The 21,610-nt window shown below is 43.1% G+C and overlaps 1 protein-coding gene across 1 annotated transcript in view; it reads right to left on the bottom strand.

The window, feature by feature from the left end:
• Positions 1-21,610, bottom strand: part of TGM1 (transglutaminase 1) — a 56,370-nt gene that overhangs the window by 1,938 nt on the left and 32,822 nt on the right. The window contains exons 5-14 of the mRNA XM_026689294.2: positions 18,912-19,030; positions 18,404-18,511; positions 10,868-11,042; positions 8,438-8,576; positions 7,089-7,192; positions 6,467-6,555; positions 4,273-4,426; positions 3,459-3,740; positions 2,927-3,087; positions 1,255-1,391 (exon numbers count right to left, since the gene is read on the bottom strand). Of these exons, the coding sequence (XP_026545079.1) occupies positions 1,255-1,391; positions 2,927-3,087; positions 3,459-3,740; positions 4,273-4,426; positions 6,467-6,555; positions 7,089-7,192; positions 8,438-8,576; positions 10,868-11,042; positions 18,404-18,511; positions 18,912-19,030 (1,468 nt within the window). The remainder of the gene's footprint in view (positions 1-1,254; positions 1,392-2,926; positions 3,088-3,458; positions 3,741-4,272; positions 4,427-6,466; positions 6,556-7,088; positions 7,193-8,437; positions 8,577-10,867; positions 11,043-18,403; positions 18,512-18,911; positions 19,031-21,610) is intronic.

Below are 21,610 nucleotides of genomic sequence, written 5' to 3'. Positions count from 1 at the left end.
TGATTAAGTTAATAGCTGTGGTGATTCATTGAACAAACACGGCAAGAAAAGTTGTAAAATGGACCAAAACTCAATTAACAAATTTCTCGCTTAGCAACATGGATTTTGGGCTCAATTGTGATCGTAAGTCGAGGACTACCCGCACTTGAAATTAATGTTGTACCAAGGTGAGGGAATGTTAATGAATAGGAAAATGGAAGTGGGAACCGAGAGGAGATATTCAGAATTTTTTTTTTTTGTCCATGTACAATTGTTCTTGCTACTTTCCCCTGAATTCTCTGCTTGGAAATCTGTCCAAGATGCTCTTGTGGCTTCTTCCCCCAGGAGGCATTTGGTCTAGATGATCTCTTGGGTTCTACCCATTTTATGAAGTGGTTATTTTTTTTCTTTGACAAAATCACACCCTGCTTTTCCTCTTTAAAGCACACTTCATAAAATCGTTTTTTCCCCCCTGGAAGTCCTTTTAGGATGGAAATAATAGTTTTTAAATTAGTGTTTTTCAACCTTGGTACCTTTAAGATGGGCGGGCTTGAACTCCCAGAATTCCCCAGCCAGCACAGCATAGCATAGAATTCTGGGAGTTGAAGTCCACACATCTTAAAATTGCCAATAGTGAGAAACATCAGGTGGTCTTACTCAATCCTTCCCCTGAAAATTGCATCTTTCATTATTCCAAATATATTTTCACTGTTTGATCACTAGCCAAGTAATGACCCTTTAGGTAAAAGACAGCATAATTCCTACTTCTATGTTCAATATTTGATTCCAAAGACCTCTCCTTTCCAAAGCTCCGTGCACCAGACGAACACGGGGCAATAAAATATTGTTGTGGTGGTCGTGAATTTGGGCTGAAAAGTAAACATCTTCCTCAAAAGTGTCTATTTAAAGGGCCACCCCAAAGAAGAGGGGGTCCACCTATTTCCAAAATCCTGAAGGCAGGACAAGAAGCAATGGGTGGAAATTAATCAAGGAGAGAAGCAACTTAGAACTAAGGAGATATTTCCTGACAGTGAGAACCATTAACCAGTGGAACAGCTTGCCACCAGAAGTTGCGGATGTTCCAACACTGGTGGTTTTTAAGAAGAGACTGGAAAACCACTTGTCTGAAATGGGATGGGGTTTCCTGCCTAAGCAGGGGGTTGGGCTAGAAGACCTCCGAGGTCCCTTCCAACTCTGTTCTTCTATTTTGTGAGGACATCGAATCACAGGAAGAGCGAAAACACACCATGGGTAGCTTTCTACAGATCTACTCACCCGACGGTCATCGTGTTGGGGGTTGAAAGTCCGGATCCTTCCATGTGGAAAGTGGCTTTGGTCAAAGTCACAGGAAGGGGGTTCTTGAAGACAATCTGGACTTGAGTCTCTTGTCCAACGATGGCCGGACCCAGCAGCTGCGGATGAGAAACAATGAAGGATAATGGCACTAAGTGGTTGCAAACGGAACCTCAAGAGCAGTGGTACGATTCAATCGGTGTAACAACCGGCTTAATGAATGTACACTTCAGTGTAACAACCGGTTCCCTCGAACCGGTCCGTACTGGCTAAATCCCACCCCTGCTCAAGAGGCCGTAAAAGAGAATACAGGTAGCCCTGTATTCATTCAGTGACCATTCGAAGTCACCACAGCCTGGAAAAATGTGGTTTGCATCTTATGACCGCTTCTCTCTCTTACAAACATGGCAGAACGCCCACGATCGCACGATCAAAATTCAGGCCCTTGGCAACTAGCATGTATTTGCAATGGTTGCTGCATCCCGGGGTCAGGGAATTTCCATTTGCAATATCCCCAACCAGCATCTGATGAGGAAAGTGGACAGGGGGGGAAGCCAGATTCACTTAACCACTGCATGATTTGCTTAACGACAGCACTGCTTTGTGGAACAGCCGTGGGGGGTGGGGGGGAAAAGGTCGTAAAATCAGCTAAACCTCTGCCTTGTTTAGCAACAGAAATGCTGGTCCTTCTTGCAGTTGGGACTACCTCATTGCCTACAGGCAGTCCTCGACTTACAACAGTTCATTTAGTGACCGTTCAAAGTTACAACGGCACTGAAAAATGTGACTGAGGGCCATTTTTCACAGTTACAACCGTTGCAGCATCTCCAGGGTCAGATTGACTCGTAATTATGACGGTTGCAGGGTCCCAGGGTCACATGATCCCCTTTTGACAATTAAAGTCTATGGGGAAAGCCAGATTCACTTAACAACTGGGTTAGTAACTTATCCACTGCAGCGATTCACTTAGCAACCATGGCCAGAAAGGTTGTACAATGAGGCAGAACTCATTTCACAAATGTTTCACTTAACAACAAAAATGTTGGGCTCAATTGTAAGTCGAGGACTACCTGTATTTTAGAAATATATTTATATATATATATATATATTTGCTCCCTTGGTGCAAAGAAACACTGGTTTTAGATATATCCAAAGGAAAATTTTATACCTAATTTTGCAAAGGGAAATAATGCACCCCCCCCCCCTAGGAGTAGTATGTTTACAAACAGCTGACTAAATAGCTACAGAATACAGCTCATCCTTGCTTAGCAACCACATTGGCACCTGTCATTAACTAAAGTGATCACTAAGTGAAAGCATGCTTATGACCTTTCTAGAGCTTTCCTTGGCTTGACAGACCTGTGAAGGTCGTAAAGACTAAGAGTGGTTGTGAAGTTATTTTTTTTGCCACTGTTGTAACTGTGAACAATCACTAAAGTCAGTTGCTAAATGAAGACTAATGTAGAATGTATCCCAAAGAGCACGTGTCTTGACTAGAACTGGTATCTCCAAATTTGGGGACAGCTGAAAGAATAAATTTCCCTAAGCAACATCTCATGGGAATCCTAAACTTCTGGGTTCAGATCTCACCATCCTCGTCCAACTTAGTTTGTCGGACATGGCTGGTGAGGGCAGCCCAGAGTCCGTGTCGTACCGTCAGGGTGAGATCCGGGGTGCGAAGACGGAAAGTATGCTCCTTCGCGATGACCTGTCCGGTTTCAGTTACTTTCCCGGAGATGCTGAGCTTCATGGCTCCTTGGTCCACCAGATGGGGCTTGTACTCGGGATAGGAGATGACCATCGGAACCTGTTGAGCTGCGAGAAGGAAGGCAGACAATTTTGCGGTCAGGTAGGCAGAGACCCTCAGGATAAACAAATACCAAGGTTTCCTTTCCTTGTTTCGCCCAGCCCATTCTGCATTGCAGCACATTCCTTCCTGACAAACCTATAAAGGAGGTGGCCCTTTTGTAGAAATTCTGTTTATATATAGCACCACAATTAAAACAAAGAGCACAGTCACCATGCACTTTACTGCTCAACTACCATAGATCCAAACTTGTAAACACTGCCATCTATTGGCTGAATACTTATTTCCTAGTTCTTCTTGCAATAAATTACATTCCAACAATGAATTCCAACACTCTCAACCACCTCGGGTCATGCCTCGGGTGGCTGGAGATGGTTACCTCCTCCTGCAGGAATCTGGACCTGCCGCTGCTCCTGTTTAAAATTGCTGCCAGTGACTCCCGTGTAATACATGACTGCCACAAAGAGATTGAGAGAGACGTTGCGAGGCATCGAACTCCGGTTCTTCAGGATGACCCTCAAGGAGATGTCCTGTCCGGTGTAGGCCTCTTGGGTGTCGACCGTCACCGAGATGTCTTCTCCCCACTCTTTGTTGGTGTAGATGTGGGCCTTGGTGCCGTGCTTGGCGGCAGTCTCTACTGCTTTGCGCTCAGCTTCCGATCCTATGGGAAGAATAGAGGATTCAAAATGGGGTCCCTCTCCTCAATCCGAAGAGAGAGACCCAAAGAAGACCTTGAGGAAATACGCCGTTTTTAGGTAGCCAGGTAGTCCTCGACTTACGACCACAACTGAGATCTTAACCCAAAATTTTGACCCCAAATTCCTGTTGTTATGAGAGACATTTCTTGCGTGAGTTTTGCCCTGTTTTATGAGTGAGTGAATCACTGCAGTTGTGTAGTTAATGACACGGTCGTTCAGTGAATCTGGCCTCCTCATTGACTTTGGTCACAAAAGGGATCATTTGATCCCGGGACACTGCAACCATCATAAATACGAGTCAGTTGCCAATATCCGAATTTTGATCTCATGACCCTGGGGATGCCGCAACGGTCCTACGTATGAAAAATGGTGATGAGTTACTTTTTCCAGTGCCATTGCAACTTTGAACGGTCACTAAACGAACCATTGTAAGTCGAGGACTGCCCGTACTTTTGTCACCACTATGCCAATCCTTCTCTGTGAACGTTGTCTTACCTTCGGGGTGCTTGTAAAGGCTGGTGATGTCTTGCCGTTGATGGGACCCCACGGCTTTGGTGCTGATGAGGTGGCCGATGGCTTTTTCTTCTACGTAGACGATCTTGAAGGTGCCGTCGGCTTGGCGTTGCCAATACACCTTGTCGCTGTTCACCTGAGAAGACATAGTGTCACCAATCTGCCTTCCTGCCGATTTTTCTTGAATGACCGATCTCAACTAAGCCTACCCAACTGCCTTCCATCAAGGACTTGTACACTGCACGAGTCAAAAAGAGGGTTGTGGAAATATCTACAGACCCCTCACATCCCGGACATAAACTGTTTCAACTTCTACCCTCAAAACGACGCTATAGAGCACTGCCCACCAGCACAACTAGACACAAGGACGTTTTTTCTCTGAATGCCATCGCTCTGCTAAACAAATAATTCCCACAACACTGTCCAACTATTTACAAAGCCTGCATGACTATTCTTCTTCTCATCCTTCCTATTACCTATCTCCTACTCTACTCATGACTCATGACTATAACCTTGCTGTTTGTATCCTTATGGTTTATACTGTTTTATTTAGTTTCTTGATTTATATTGATTGCTTATTTAGTATCCTATGACTATCATTAAATGTTGTGTCTTATGATTCATGATGGATATATTTATGATGACTCTGATAATAGTTTATCAGTTATTTACACTGAGAGCTAATGCACCGAAGACAAATTTCTTGGGTGCCCAATCACACTTGGCCAATAAAGAATTCTATTGTCAGCGTTCCAACTAACAACCTTCAAACCAATCAACTCCAAGACAAGCATTTTCTCAAAATCCCATTTGATTAGAGTTGTCATATTGGCACATCTGGAGAAACCCGAATCTGAGAGTTCAGGGTTTCCCCTTCCCTGTTGTGGTTAGCCGGCAGCAGGTGTGGACAGCTGAGGAGAGTAAGGCCTCAAATGAGGGCCAGGACCATCAGGGAGTGGACTGCTGCCTTCAGAGATTGTGGGGGCTGGCAGCAGCAATGAGGAGGTTCCCAAGGAGCCTGTGCCAAGTGTGTGCGCGCACAGGATTGCTCGTAGGAAAGAGCAGCTGCAACAGCATGGGCGACTCGGGAGTAAGGCTGCAAGGTAATGGCCCCTCCTTCAAGAAGATAAAAGCCAGCTGTGAAATGAACGTACTTTGCAGAAGGCAAAGACGTTTTGAAACTCCAGCCTCGTGGACATTCCAGTATCCTGAGTTTGTATTTCAAGATTCTTGTATTGCAAATTATTTCTTGTCTGTTATATTTTGGCAAGTCTCGCGCAGTTTGGAAAGGCTTGTGCTTAACACAGCTAATTATTTTGTAAAAGCATTACAAGGTTTCTGTTCCTTTTGGATTGTGTTTGATTTGTTGGAAAAGGGTGTGGGTCAGAACATTCCCAATAGAAATTCAAAGATCCTAAATCAAGATGGCTGACTAATAGTAGATGGGAATTTAGGATTAGGCAATTAAACTGTATTATTAATATTAATAGTGGGTTAAAGTATATTGTGAATTTAAAATATTAAGGACTAGAAATTGTGTGTGGGATTTTGAGATACACTCCCTGGGATTGATTAAATATTGTTAATACTTGGCGTTTTTAGTAATCCTACACATTTGGAATATTGAAGTTATGGTGGAATAATGAGTAATTCTTAAAAAAAATATCAAACGTATTTAGGGATAACAAATATAGGGCGCGGAGAAATGTTATTTATGTTTAAATGAATTCATGGGAAAATGATAAATGGGATTATGAAAAGAGACTAGCATTGTTGAAGTTGGAAGATTAGAATTACACACACTTATTTGTATTATTATTGTTACTGTTGTTTAAAAAAGACTTGACCCAGTCAATACAACTATCCACAAAATATGTATGTTTATACTGAAAAATAAAAAACTTTGATGGGAAGAAATTCAAAGATTCACCCCCTGCACCCACCAGTCTAACTGGAAACCTTCCTCCAGACACTCCTCTCCAGGTGTAGGGCAACATGTCCTTGACTCTCTGAGAAAGAATGTTGTTGACTCTAATCTTCCATCTCTCTACTACACCCCCCCACTCCGAAATTCCCATGTACTAAATGATGGGGGCAGTCTCCAAGCTACCAAGTAAAATATGGCTTCCAAGGCGGACACTTTTTCTATCTGCTCAGACGCTAAAAGAAGACCCACCTCGGCAAAGCAGAAGGAAGCGTCGTATTTCATGTAGACCAGACCGTTCTTGATGGCCTCCACAGAGCAGGGCCCACAGCAGAAGATCCCTGTGGGAAGAGATGGGAGGTGAATGCGAGAAAGGAAAATGGAGAAGAGGCATCAACTCCTCCACACTTTCAGTCTAGAACCTGTCAGCGTTCCAGCAAACCTCCATTCCAAGCAATAACTCCAAGACAGGCATCCTCTCAAAAGTTCCTTTTATTTGGATAGTAACTGGCACAACTGTGGAGTCCCAAATCTGAAAGTTCCAGGCTTCCTTGCAATAAGTAAATAACTACAAAATCCATCCCCTACACCCATCACCACATCACATGGCGCAATCACCATCCGTCTCAAAGTAAAACTTCCTTTACACTATGCACAACACAACCCGACCTTGAATCAGGAAAAGGATTTTATTATGTCTAACTAGATATACTCCGATGAATTCCCCCCCTCCCACTTTCCCAGGCTCAATCGTGGCAGCGTGGGAGCATCGGATTTCAATATGGCTTCCAAAGCTGACAGAACTTTCTCAAGGGTTTTCCAAGGGTTGGAGATCCCATTTCATAGGAGAGCTTCCTCACCAGTCCCTACTTACCACTGCTGGACTCCTGAGGGGTTGCATCTACCACTTGCCACCCATCGAACCCTGAAGGCAGATCTGGTCGCTTCATCCAGCAGTCGTTCCAGACGTGGAAATTCCTGCATCCAAGGGAGGAAATTCAAATATTCAACTTCAGTGCGTAGTTGGAAGGGACCTCAGAGGTCTTCTAGTCCAACCCCCTTCTCAAGCAGGAGACCCTATACTATTTCAAATAAATGGTTGTCCAATCTCGTCTTAAAAAATCTCCAGTGATGGAGCAACCACAATTTCTGAAGGCAAGTTGTTCCACTGGTTAATTAATAGAACTAGCTGGATACCCGTGCTTCGCTACGAAACTATGAGGTCGGGCTTAGTTTTTGGGGAGGAAAATAAGGGGAAAAATTTTCTCCCTCTGCCCACCAACATCCATCGGTATTCATCTGGCTGGCGTCCTGTCAGTGTGTGAGAGAGTTGAGGGCTGTTTGGAAACTGAAGCAGTATTTGCTGTGTGAGCAAGAAGGAAACAGCAAGGAGCCTGGGCATGGCTTAGCTCAACTGTTCTGTATTAAAGCTGCTTGGTTCTGTGAAACTGAAACTCCTCGGAGGAGGAGGAGGAGGAGGAGGAGGAGGAGAAGGAGGAGGAGGGAGGAGGAGGAGGAGGAGGAAGAGGAGGAGGAGGAGGAGGAGAAGAAAGAGGAGGAGAAAGAGGAGGAGGAGGAGAAAGAGGAAGACAAGGAGGAAGAGGAGGAGGAAGAAGAAGAGGGGAGGAGGAAAAGAAAAAGGAGGAGGAGAAGAAAGAGGAGGAGGAAGAAGAGAAGGACGAAGAGAAGGAGGAGGAGGAAGAGGAGGAGGAAGAAGAAGAGGAGGAGGAGGAAAAGAAGAAGGAGGAGGAGAAGAAAGAGGAGGAGGAGGAAGAGAAGGACGAAGAGAAGGAGGAGGAGGAAGAGGAGGAGGAAGAAGAAGAGGAGGAGGAGGAAAAGAAGGAGGAGGAGGAGAAAGAGGAGGAGGAGGAGGAGAAAGGAAGAGGAGGAGGAAGAGGAAGACAAGGAGGAAGAAGAGGAGGAAGAAGAAGAGGGGGAGGAGGAAAAGAAGAAGGAGGAGGAGAAGAAAGAGGAGGAGGAGAAGAAAGAGGAGGAGGAGGAAGAGAAGGACGAAGAGAAGGAGGAGGAGGAAGAGGAGGAGGAAGAAGAAGAGGAGGAGGAGGAAAAGAAGGAGGAGAAGGAGGAGAAAGAGGAGGAGGAGAAAGAGGAAGAGGAGGAGGAAGAGGAGGAAGAAGAAGAGGGAGGAGGGAGGAGGAGGAAAAGAAGAAGGAGGAGGAGAAGAAAGAGGAAGAGGAAGAGGAGGAGGAGGTCCCGTGTCCTCACCACACAGAGTCGGCGTTGAGGTGCTCCAGGGGCTTCATATTCTCATCAAAGTAGATGTCCATGGTGAGGCTGACGTCCGTGTCATGGGCTGAGTTGTAATTGGTGACAGTCCGGGTGGCAATGCCCAGGCACCGCAGGACTAGGGAGGAAGAGGGACAGAGGGGAAGGGTATCAGCAGGGAGGCCTAGTGGTTCTACTCGGACAGCATCCAAAAAAGTTGGCGGGATTTTTCGAAAGCGATCGAGCAGCCAGGCTCAGGCAAACCCCAAGTCTTTGGCCAGTAATGTGGGGTAATCCTCAACTTACAACCGTTCCTTTAGCGAACGCCCGAAGTTACGACAGCACGGAAGAACGTGACTTACAACCGGTCCTCACCATTACAACGTCCAGAAGTTCACACGATTTAAACTCAGTCACTTGGCAACCGGCATGTATTTACAATGGTTGCAATGGGGTCCCCATTTCGTGACCATCCCAATAATCTTCCGACAAGGAAAGTCAAAGCCCGATTCACTTAAAGACCACACAATTCGCTTAATAACCGCGGTGATTGGCTTCACAACCGTGTGGGGGGAAGGGAAGTCGTAAAATTGGTAGGGACACGTTTCACAACTGCTTTGCTTCAGATAGATAGAAATTTCGGGGGCCAATTTTGGTCAAGGGTTTGATACGTCAAGGACTACCGTATCCAGGTTTGAGGTCGCAAAACACACAGTGCGCCCAAATGGAATCAGCGACACAGCACAACGTGTGAACATCACAAACAGGCTGTGTTCGACTTACAACAGTTCATTTAGTGACCATCCAAAGTGATGACGTCACCCCCAAAAGTGATGTAGGGCTGTTTTTCACGCTTGCCACCCGCCGTTGTGAGAATCCCAGCGGTCACATGACTCATATTTATGATGGCCGCAGTGTGCCGGGGGTCATGGGAATCTTCTTTGGTGACCTTCCGGCAAGCAAGTTCAATAGGCCAGATTCACTTAATAACCGTGTGACTAGTTGAACAACGGCAGCGGTTCACTTAACAACCGTGGCAAGAAAAGTCGTAAAGCGGGGGGGAAGTTGACTTCACGAATGTTCCCCTCAGGAATAGAAATGTTGGGCTTGGAGGTGGAGGATTAGCTGCAGTTAATTTATTCTGGCATCATTTGACGAACTAAGGCAGGGATCTGCAACCTTAAAAACGCTCAAAAGAGCCATTTGGGCCCGTTTCCCACAGAAAACACCGGGAGCCTCAAAACCTGGGTGGGCGTGGCCAACTCAACGTCACTCCCACCCAGTCACATGACACACATCCTAGCCACACCTACCCAGGTTTTGTGGCTCCCAGTGTTTTCTGTGGGAAATGGGCCTCTCTCTCTCTCTCTCAACTCCCTCCTCCCTCTTATTTGTGTGTGTGTGTGTGTGTGTGTGTGTGTGTGTGTGTGTTTTACCTTCTCAGGCCAGGCGAGGCCTGCCAGTGGTGGGACCACCTAACAGGGAGCCACAGCAAAGGGCCCAAAGAGCCGCATGCGGCTCTAGAGCCACGGGTTGCCGATACCTGAGCTGAGAATAACTTTCAGGAATTTATAATCAGATGCACAAATGATCAGCACCGCCCAGCATAATGTATGCCCTGTAAGCCCCGCCCCCTTAAAGTCGTCACCGCACAGACTCCTTTAAATTCCTGAGTTGTGATGTAGTGAAATCACACCTTCACACAGGGTCATGAAAACATATTTTGTTTTCATCTGGCAGGCAAAAAAAAACAGGCCAGAGCAACTCAGCTTGCCTGTTTTCTGCCTGCCATCGGCAATTATTACGTAGTCCTCAACTTACGGCCTTTCGTTTAGTGACCGCTCGAAGTTACAGCAGCCCTGAAAAAAAATAGCTTAGGACCGTTTTTTTCACCCCTTACGGCCGTCACTGCATCCCTTGGGTTACTTGATCAAAATTCAGATGCTTGGCAGTTTTGACTCATATTTGTGACAGCTGTAGAGTCCCGGGCAGAGGTGGGTTTCAAAAATGTTTCCTATCGGTTCTTCTAGTGCAGCCCCCTGTTTAAGGAGGGACCCTAGACCATTTCAGACAAATGGTTATCCAATCTCCTCTTAAAAAGTGGTGGTAGTAGTAGTAGTAATAGTAGTAGTTGTAACAGAATAACAGAGTTGGAAGGGACCTTGGAGGTCCTCTAGTCGAGCCCCCTGCTCAAGCAGGAGATCCTACATCGTGTCAGAGAAACAATTGTCCAATCTCTCCTTCAAAATCTCCAGGGAGGAAGACACCCACAACGTCACACAATCTATAGTCTCTTGCTTGGGTGGGGTGGGTGGGGGTTGGACTAGATGACCTACAAGGTCCCTCTGTTAAAATCTGTTAAATCTGATGTTCTCGCTTCTTTCCTTGTGACCCGCAAACCTCCCCGCGTCAACAGTAAACACCAGTTACCTGAAGTCACGACGCCTGCAAACACCCAGCACTGCCCGTAGAGGACGGGGTAACCGGTACGGTGGTACTTCAGAAGGATGTCTTGGCTGCCCACCCAGGCTGAAGGGTTGGTGCCACGGGAGTAATCCCCGGTCCAGTTTCCCACCAGAACACCGTTGTCGTCTAGAGAGTTCACCTGTGCAGAAATGCAACATTGTCATGGATCGAAATAAGGCCAAGAGCATCTATGGTGTTTGCTTTTTTAACCGTTCATTTATATATTTTCATTTTACATACCCATGTTCCCCCGAAAATGAGACCCTGTCTTATAATTTTGTTCCCCACCAAAAAAGGCATCAGGTCTTATTTTGGGGGGGATGTCATCCACTGAACTTCACTTGCCTGTGTTGTCCCCGGCCTCCTTTTCACCGTCAGAGGCTTTCAGGAGCTGCTGCTTCTGTGGCTGGCAAGGCTTCCCTGAAGGCCTCTGCAGCCGGTAACAGAGCTTTGGATCGATCCAGACCTTTGTTCTCAGCTCCAGAGGCCTTCAGGAAAGCCTTGCCAGCCTTGCTGGCAGGTGTCAGGGTATGCGAGGCCTGGCTACACCTATCCAAAGATAAGTAGTAGGGCAGCTCCGCCCCTCTATGCCCACCCTAGCTTAATTTTTACCCATGCACTTTGGAGTAGGTGGGATCTTAATTAGGGCTTATTTTGGAGGGTAGGGCTTACATTGGGTGCCTGTGTAAAAAATCAAGCTAGGACTTTACTTTCAGGGTAGGTCATATTTTCAGGGAAACAGAGTATATTAGGTGCTTAGTGAACAAGGGCATTGTCTGGATCCATTTGTTTACATAATAATACATTTCCCAGTCCTAACTTCTACTTCTATTATCCAACCATTTGTAAAAAGAAGTCCCATGTTTGAAAATATTCTGTATCTTCTTTTTCTCTTATTTTTAGTGTCCACTTGTCTATTTCAGCACAATCTAATTTTTTTAAAAAATTACATCTTTTTCTGAAGGTGTTTTCAAATACAATTCTTGCCACTGTCAAAACATGTCATATTAAATATAAATTCCCTTTGACATACTTTTCACGTATAATACCGGTACCTAACAAAAATATTTCTGGCTTATAATCTGTGTGCCGCTTTAACATGTTTTTCTAACCATATATGCATTTTTGTCTAATATTTATTTACTTCATGCATGCCTATCACATGTGTTATGTACCCGGTGTCTGGTTACATTTTCAACATCTGGCGGATGTGTTTTTAAGCATCTTTGCTAATCTGGCTGATGCTAAATGCACCTACGATGTTGGGGACCACGATTCTTACTTATATACAGTTGTACAGGTAGTCCTCGACTTACGACAGTGTGCTTAGCGACCGTTCAAAGTTACAATGGCCCTGAAAAAAGTGACTTAGGACTGTTTTTTCCGACTTACGACCATGGCACCATCCCCATGGTCACGTGGTTTACATGCAGACGTTTGGCAACTGACTTGTGTTGATGACGGTTTGAGGTACCTCCGGGCTCACAGGATCCTCTTTTGCAAACTTCTGATGACCATACTAAATGGGGAAGCCGGATTCGCTTAGCAACCAGCTGACTAATTTAAGAACTGCAAGGATTCGAACAAAGGTGGCAGGAAAAGTCATAACATGGGGCAAAACTGACTTAACAAATGTCTCACTTAACAGTTAGAAAATTTGGGCTCAATTGTGGTCACAAGTCGAGGAAGATAGATAGATAGATAGATAGATAGATAGATAGATAGATAGATAGATAGATAGATAGATATAGGATGGATGGATGGATAGATAGAGATAGATATGGATGGATGGATGGATGGATGGATGGATAGATAGATAGATAGATAGATAATTGGATGGATAGATAGAGAGATAGATATCATGGATAGATAGATAGATAGATAGATAGATAGATAGATAGGATGGATGGGTAGATGATTAGATAGATAGATAGATAGATAGATAGATAGATAGATAGATAGATAGATAGATAGATAGATAGATAGATGATAGATAGATAATGGATGGATGGATAGATAGAGATAGATATCATGGATAGATAGATAGATAGATAGATAGATAGATAGATAGATAGATAGATAGATAGATAGATAGATAGATAGATAGATAGGATGGATGGGTAGATGATTAGATAGATAGATAGATAGATAGATAGATAGATAGATAGATAGATAGATAGATAGATAGATAGATAGATAGATAGATAATGGGTGGATGGATAGATAGAGATAGATGATAGATAGATAGATAGATAGATAGATAGATAGATAGATAGATAGATAGATAGATGATAGATAGATAGATAGATAGATAGATAGATAGATAGATAGATAATGGATGGATGGATAGATAGAGATAGATATCATGGATAGATAGATAGATAGATAGATAGATAGGATGGATGGGTAGATGATTAGATAGATAGATAGATAGATAGATAGATAGATAGATAGATAGATAGATAGATAGATAGATAATGGATGGAGAGAGAGAGAGAGAGAGATAGGATGGATGGGTAGATGATTAGATGATAGATAGATAGATAGATAGATAGATAGATAGATAGATAGATAGATAGATAATGGATGGATGGATAGATAGATAGAGATAGATATGGATGGATGGATGGATGATAGATAGATAGATAGATAGATAGATAGAGATAGGATGGATGGATGGATAGATGATTAGATAGATAGATAGATAGATAGATAGATAGATAGATAGATAGATAATGGATGGATAGATAGAGATAGATATCATGGATAGATAGATAGATAGATAGATAGATAGATAGATAATGGATGGATGGAGAGATAGAGATAGATATCATGGATGGATGGATGGATGGATGATAGATAGATAGATAGATAGATAGATAGATAGATAGATAGATAGATAGATAATGGATGGATGGATAGATAGAGATAGATATCATGGATAGATAGATAGATAGATAGATAGATAGATAGATAATGGATGGATGGAGAGATAGAGATAGATATCATGGATGGATGGATGGATGGATGGATGGATGGATGATAGATAGATAGATAGATAGATAGATAGATAGATAATGGATGGATGGATAGATAGAGATAGATATCATGGATAGATAGATAGATAGATAGATAGATAGATAGATAGATAGGATGGATGGGTAGATGATTAGATAGATAGATAGATAGATAGATAGATAGATAGATAGATAGATGATAGATAGATAGATAGATAGATAGATAGATAGATAGATAGATAGATAATGGATGGATGGATAGATAGATAGAGACAGATATCATGGATGGATGGATGATAGATAGATAGATAGATAGATAGATAGATAGATAGATAGATAGATAGATAATGGATGGATAGATAGAGATAGATATCATGGATAGATAGATAGATAGATAGATAGATAGATAGATAATGGATGGATGGAGAGATAGAGATAGATATCATGGATGGATGGATGGATGGATGGATAGATAGATAGATAGATAGATAGATAGATAGATAGATAATGGATGGATGGATAGAGATAGATATCATGGATAGATAGATAGAGAGAGAGATAGAGAGAGAGATAGGATGGATGGATGGGTAGATGATTAGATAGATAGATAGATAGATAGATAGATAGATAGATAGATAGATAGATAGATAGATAGATAATGGATGGATGGATAGATAGAGATAGATATCATGGATAGAGAGAGAGAGAGAGAGAGAGATAGGATGGATGGATGGGTAGATGATTAGATAGATAGATAGATAGATAGATAGATAGATAGATAGATAGATAGATAGATAGATAAATAATGGATGGATGGATAGATAGAGATAGATATCATGGATGGATGGATGGATGGATGGATGGATGGATAGATAGGTAGGTAGATAGATAGATAGATAGATAGATAGATAGATAGATAGATAGATAGATAGATAGGTGTTTCTCAACCTGGCTTACTTGAAGACGTGTGGACTTCAATTCCCAGAATTCCACAGCCAGCAAAGCAAAGACTTCTGGGAGTTGAAGTCCACACGACTTCAAGTAGGCCAGGTAGAGAAAAGCCTTTAATTTAACCCATCTCTATAAAGCCAGGTTCCTATTATTTTTATGGAGTCGGATAACCCATCAAGCCTACCTCGAAAGGGTGGCATCAGCTTTGAAAGCTTAATGAAAGCCTTTTTCCTTTCCCTCCCTATTTTTTTTTCAGTTCAACTTATTTTATTTGCTGAGGAAGATAGAAAAATGTTTAAACAGAAATTGCAAAAGCTGGACAAACAATGAGGAAAAAAATGCAGGAAGGAACCCGTTTTTTTTTTTAAAAAAAAAAAACTAAGCAGAACAAAACGGAAAAGAAAGGAAGGTTATTAAAGGTTTAAAGGCTGTATATCACTTATAGGTCAGGCATTAAAACATTACTGGGATGCCTCAACTTACAATGGTCTTTCTCTTAGTGACTGTTCAAAGTCACAATGCACTGAAAAAAATGAGTTAAGTTATGGCTAATCCTCGTAATTATTATCCTTGAAAGATTCCTATAATCACATGATCACAATAGGCACATTTGACAATTGGCACGTATTTACAACGGTTGCAGAATCCTGCGGTCATGTGATCCCCAGTTGTGACTTTCCCAAGCAATTTCTGACAAGCAAAGTCTAGTGGGGGGGGGGGCAGCTGGATTCGCTTAATGACCGACGGATTCATTTAACCACTGCAGTGATTCACTTAACGACCATGGAAAAAGGGACCTGAAATCGGGGCGGCTCACTGAACGACCGAATTTCTGATCTCCATTCTGGTCGTAAGTCGAGGATAACCTGTAACGTTAAAAAACCATTGCTTTGTGTAAAATATCTGATATTCTTTTCAAGGTTTTCTCTGTTTCCTGGGCTGAATTTCTGTTTTTTTTAACGCCGGTAACTCTTGCTGTGTTAAATGCCAGCAACTTCTCTATGGTCATTTCTTTGTGGTTTCTCAAGATCTTTGTGACCCCTTCAAGTTTATTAGGGCATAAATTTTTTGCACAATTTTTTGCTAACCCAATTGCTGAGCAAGCCAAGGAACAGGAAAAGCAGAAAAGCTGAGAGGAAATTAAATACAAGAATATAAATTAGAGGCACCAGCATTGATAACAAAGGTTATACAATTCTGAGTTGTATAAACAGAGGCATAGAATCAAAATCACCGGAAGTATTACTTCCGCTTGATAAAGCCTTAGTAAGGCCACACTTGGAATAATGCATCCAGTTTTGGTTATCACATTACACAAAAAAGATGTTGAGACTTTGGAAAAAGTGCTGAGAAGAGCAACTAAGATGATTAGAGGCCTGGAGACTAAAACATACGAAGAACGGTTGCAAGGTTTGGGTAGAAAAAGAAGGACTGGGGGAGACACGATAGCAGTATTCCAGTATTTGAGGGGATGCCCCAAGAGGGCCCCTGTTTTCCAAAGCCCCTGAAGGCAGGACAAGAAACAATGGATGGAAACTAATCAAGGAGAGAGCAGCAACCTGGAATTAAGGAGAAACTCCCTAACAGTGAAGATAATGAACCCGTGGAACAGCTTGCCACCAGAAGTTGTGGGTGCTTCATCACTAGAGGTTTTTAAGAAGAGTCTGGACAGCCATTTGTCTGAAATGGTATAGGAGCGCAGAGGTCTCCACCGTTAGCAACTTTAAGATTTGTGGACTTCAACTCCCAGAATTCCTCAGCCAGCAAAGGAATTCTGGGAGTTGAAGTCCACAAGTCTTAAAGTTGTCAAGCTTGGAGACCCTTGGTATAGGGTCTCCTTCTTGGGCAGTGTGTTGGACTAGAAGATCTCGAAGGTCCCTTCCAGCTCTGTTCTGATTGCTTTCCAATGCATTGTGGCCCTTTGTAGAATATTGTGAATTCAGGCCACAGCGATCTGGCCTTACGATAATCAAACGGCTCTGATTAATCATCGAGAAACGAAGCAATTATCTTGTTCCCCAATATTGCAAGAGATGCGCCCCAATTAAGGGGTGGCACAGCAGGCTGAAAACACAAACAGGCCTTGGCTTGACCTGTGTGACTTCCTAGAACAGAAGCCGGCTGATCCAACCAGCCATACCAGATCCCCGTCAATTAATTCATAGATTTGTCAATTCATCAGGTTTCAAGGCTGCCGCTCATTCCAACAGAGACGTGGGTGAAGAAGAGACCTTATTAGCAAATCTCTGCAAACAGAACAGGTGGGTAAAAACCGAAGCAGAGTTGAGGAAGGGTGATAATTTCTTGTTTGGGTCAAGATAATCTTCGACTTACGACCACAATCTCGCCCAAAAGTTATGTTGCTATGGGAGACGGTTGTTAAGTGAATCGCTGCACTGGCTAGTTACACCACTGTTAGGCGAATCTGGCTGACTTGGCTTGTCAGACAGTCGCAAAAGGGGATTGTCAACTTGTAAAGCATTCCTGGTCTGCTCTCGAGTTGCCATAAGGAGGGGGGGGGGAATTGATGGAGCAGCTCAATTGCTATGACCAGAAGCACATTCCACGCATACCTTTCTACAGATTGTATCTCAGGTTACCAGAGCCAGCCAGAGAGGCGTGTTTTCTATCCGTTGGAGAATCTGATTTATGACACTTCCTGGGAGGAGGGGGGAAACAGGGTCATAGGTGGGCAGTAAATTATTTGGGGCAGAGCCAGCCGCATTTAAGAAAGTGCTGACATGTTGCTCCTAATAAATAATTGGATTTCTTTTGAAACTTGGCTCGAGGCTCATGAATTAATTAGGGCATCCCTTGGAACCCTGACAGGGATCATATGACTGCCATTGTGGTCATAAGTTGAGGACTACCTGCACTCAGTTGGTAAGTTATTGCTATGCTTGGATTTATTTATTTAGTTTAATGCCCAAGGAGAAGAAAGAGAAAGAGAGAGAAAGAGAGGGAGAGAAAAAGAGAGAGAGAAAGAAAAGAGAGAGAGGCAGAAAAGAAGAGAGAAAGAGAAAGAAAAAGAGAGAAAGAAAAAAGAGAAAAAGAAAGAAAGAAAAGAGAGAGAGTGAAAGAAAAAGAGAAAGAGAGAAAGAAAAGGAGAGAAAGAGAAAAAAGAAAGAGAAAATAAGAGAAAGAAAGGGAGAGAAAGAGATAAAGAGAGTAAGAAAGAGAAAAAGAAAGAAAAAGAGAAAGAGAAAAGAGAAAAAGAGAAAGAAAAAAGAAAAAAAAGAAAGAAAGAGTAAGAAAGATAAAGAAAAAAGAGAAAGAGTAAAAAAAGAGAGAAAGAAAGAAGAGAGAAAAAAAGAGAGAAAAGAAAGGAAAATGTAGAATACAGAGTATAAAATGGGATATTGAAGAAAGGAAAGGATAAGGAGAATTGATTGAAGCAACAGAGGAAGTTATGCACAAAAACAAGGAGAAGCGTACGGGAAGATTAATGAGATAATAATTGACATTTCCCCTTTTTAAACAAGGTTCTGGATCCATTGTCAGAGCCTGGGAGAGGAAGCCATTCACCACTCACCATGGCTGAGACGACACGGGAAACCATGATCGGATCTGCCCGGCTCGCATGAGGCATCCCCCGCTTATCCAGCATGTACAAACAAGCATCCAGGATTCCTTGGTCAAACTGAGGGGAGACAAGAAGAAAGGTCATCGGAGCAGGGGACCATGTCTTCCCAGGTCCTCTGGTTTGTTTTGGGACAAAAGAATAAACCTCTGGGTGATGACTGCACCGTTGGGGTGGCCATTTTGACTTCTTTGACCACATTTGGGAGATTTCCCTGCCCTAATGAGAAATGTAGCCATATTTGCATCATTTTCCTTTCCTTTCCTTTCCTTTCCTTTCCTTTCCTTTCCTTTCCTTTCCTTTCCTCCTTTCCTTTCCTTTCCTTTCCTTTCTTCTTTCCTTTCCTTTCTCCTTTCCTTTCCTCCTTTCTATTTTTCTTTCCTCTTTTCCTTTCCTTCTTTCCTCTTTTTCCTTCCTTCCCTTTCCTCTTTTCCATTTTCCTAACCTTCCCATCTCTTACCTGCGCGTAGTTCCATGTTCGCTCCCCGATCTGACTTTCCGTCCCATAATAAATCCTCCCTGTTTCGTTCAGCACATACTCGTTTAGGCAGTCACTTTGTGGCATGTGGACCGAATCCTCTGAGGAGGAGAAAAACCAGGAAAATTCAAGTAAATGTGGAAAAAATTCCAATTCTGTTCTCCTCTTAAAATATATATATATATTTTAAAGGGAGGAAGGAACCAACTCGGCCACGAAACACACCTGGGCAATCGCATCTCCCTTTTAAAACATCCTTTAGTTGGGGAAATAAAAATAAAAATGGGCTTCTGCTGATTTTCTAAATAAATAAAGATGATCTTGAAACAAATAAAAATGTATTTAGTTTTTACTTTTGTCCCTTGTGTGTGCCGCTCTGGGATCTCTTTGAAAAAAATTAGCCTCATAAAAAGGATAACAACAAAATACTTTTAAAAATACGAATAGTTCTCGATTTACGAGGGTTCGTTTAGTGACCGTTCAAAGTTATGATGGCACTGAAAAAGAGTGACCTGCAGCCGTTTTTCACACATACGACCGTTACAGCATCCCCTTGGCCATGTGATCAAAATTCAGACGCTTGGCAACTGACTCGTATTTATGACGGTCGCCATGTCCCCTGTTCAGGTGATACCCTTTTGTGATCTTCTGACAAGCAACGTCGAGGGGGAAGCCAGATTCACTTAACGATGGTGTGACTCACTTAACAACTGCTGGGATTCCCTTAACAACTGTGTCAAGAAAGGTTGTAAAACGGGGCAGAACACACTTAACGATGTCAATTTTGGGCTCGGCTGTGGTGAAAAGTTGAGGGCCATCTCTATTTCCTCTCTTTGGGGGGAAAAAAAAAAACATTTCAGAGATGGATGGTCAAGTGTACCGAAGTCATTTCCTGAGGTTTGATCAAAATAAAAACGGGATCAAAGGATTTTATCTTTCTTTTTTCCTTTCTGCTGGGAGAACAATACCTATTTAGAGTGTGTGTTTGTGTGAGTCCCAGTTTTCCTTTTTGTTTTTAGTGTTCCCTTCTGTGTGCCAAGCTAAAGATTTATTTACTTTGGTCTTTCTTTCGAGAAATAGCAGGGAGAAATTTATTCCTTTCCCCACCCTGGTTTTTCTGCTTCTCCTCAGCCTTCCCTGCAGTTCAGGAAGGAAACAGGGGTGGGGAAGGCATGATACCATTCCTAAATTTTTGCATGTGGAACAGCCACACCGTACCTGCCCGTTTCCTTCCAGAAGGTTCCAAAGTCAGACATATCTTATTTACAAAAGACAGGGATGGGGAAATTCCCATTTTCCCCCTCTTAAATCCTTGACCTCAAACTGAACTCCGATCTCTTCAGAAATACCTTCAAATGCAGAAATAAACCCACTTAACGGGGCGTCCTCGACTTACGATGACAACCGAGCCCTAAATTTCTGTTCCTCGGCGAAGGGACCTTTTGCTCGTTTTACGACTTTGCTTGTCACAGCTATGAGGTGAATCACTTGCTGTTGTGAAGTGAGCCACATGGTTGTTAAGCGAACCCAGCTTCCCCGCTGGTTCTGCTCGTCAGATGGTTGCAAAAAGCGCATCTCCGGGGACACGGCGACCGTCGTAAATATGAATCACTTGCCAAGTGCATGAATTTTTGATCCCATGTCCACAGGGATGGCTGTGACGGTCGTAAGAGTGAAAAAAAAGCTCCTAAGCCCCTTTTTTGGGGTGCTGTTGTAACTTCGAACAGCTGCTAAACGAACAGCCATAAGTCAAGGACGATTGATAAAGTGAAACTTACAAACCAGTCCTTAAAATAGGACCGATATGTTTGGGGCCGACTTACGATGACAATCGAGGCCCAAATTTCAGTTCCTAAGCGAGATGTTTGTGTGCCCGTTTTACGACCTTGCTGCTTGCTACAGCTGTGAAGTGAATCACACTGCCAATGGGGAAGTTAGTAACATGGTCGTTAAGGGAATCCGTGCCGTTGTAACTTCAAATGGTCACTAAACAAACAGTCGTAAGTCAAGGACAGCTGATAAAGCGAAACTTAAATCCATTCCGTAAAATAGGATGGGATCTGTTTGGGTGTGGGGGTCATCCATTTTGGAAATACAAAGCACTCGGTTTCGATAACCTGGGTTTAATATGTTGTGGGAATGCAGCTGGTTTGTCAGAAGCCAAAAAATTATCTAGTTTTGATAAAAACCGGTTTGGGGTGTGGCAAGAGAGAGAGAGGAGAACCATATAAGAAAGGAAAAATAATGATTTTTTTTTGTTTTGTTTTGTTTCTTCCTCTCTTCTCTTCTTCCTTCTAGGCCACACAGTCCATCGTTCCCACACCCTGCTGACTCGGGCAGAAAAATTAAAATTAAATTTCGCACTCAGGTCAAGAGGGCGTGTTGTGGCGAGGAGATTTAGATTGGATTGTGCGTTGAGCCTCTTTCATGAGAACCGTGGGAAATAAAAACCCACGGGTGGCAACCTCTCAGAGATCACCTCTTTTCAGGCAAAGGTTGGTAGCCATTTTGTCACAGATTTTTAGACGTAAAAACCCAGCCATCAACAGGGCAAAAGGCAGTTGGTCCTCGTCCTTATGACCACGACTGAGATTGGGGTGTGTGTTGTTAAGCGAGGAGGCGGTTGCGCTGTACCCAGTTGGACTTTTTATTTTTGGCCATGGTGGGTAAGCAAATTGCTG

Source organism: Notechis scutatus, chromosome Z (assembly GCF_049901735.1).
Source record: "Notechis scutatus isolate UNSWTSFEM ecotype Mainland chromosome Z, rNotScu1.2, whole genome shotgun sequence".
In the NCBI taxonomy this organism is placed as follows: Eukaryota; Metazoa; Chordata; class Lepidosauria; order Squamata; family Elapidae; genus Notechis; species Notechis scutatus.
The sequence above is the reverse complement of the archived record's forward strand: the minus strand, read 5'-3'. Positions and strand labels throughout refer to the sequence as shown.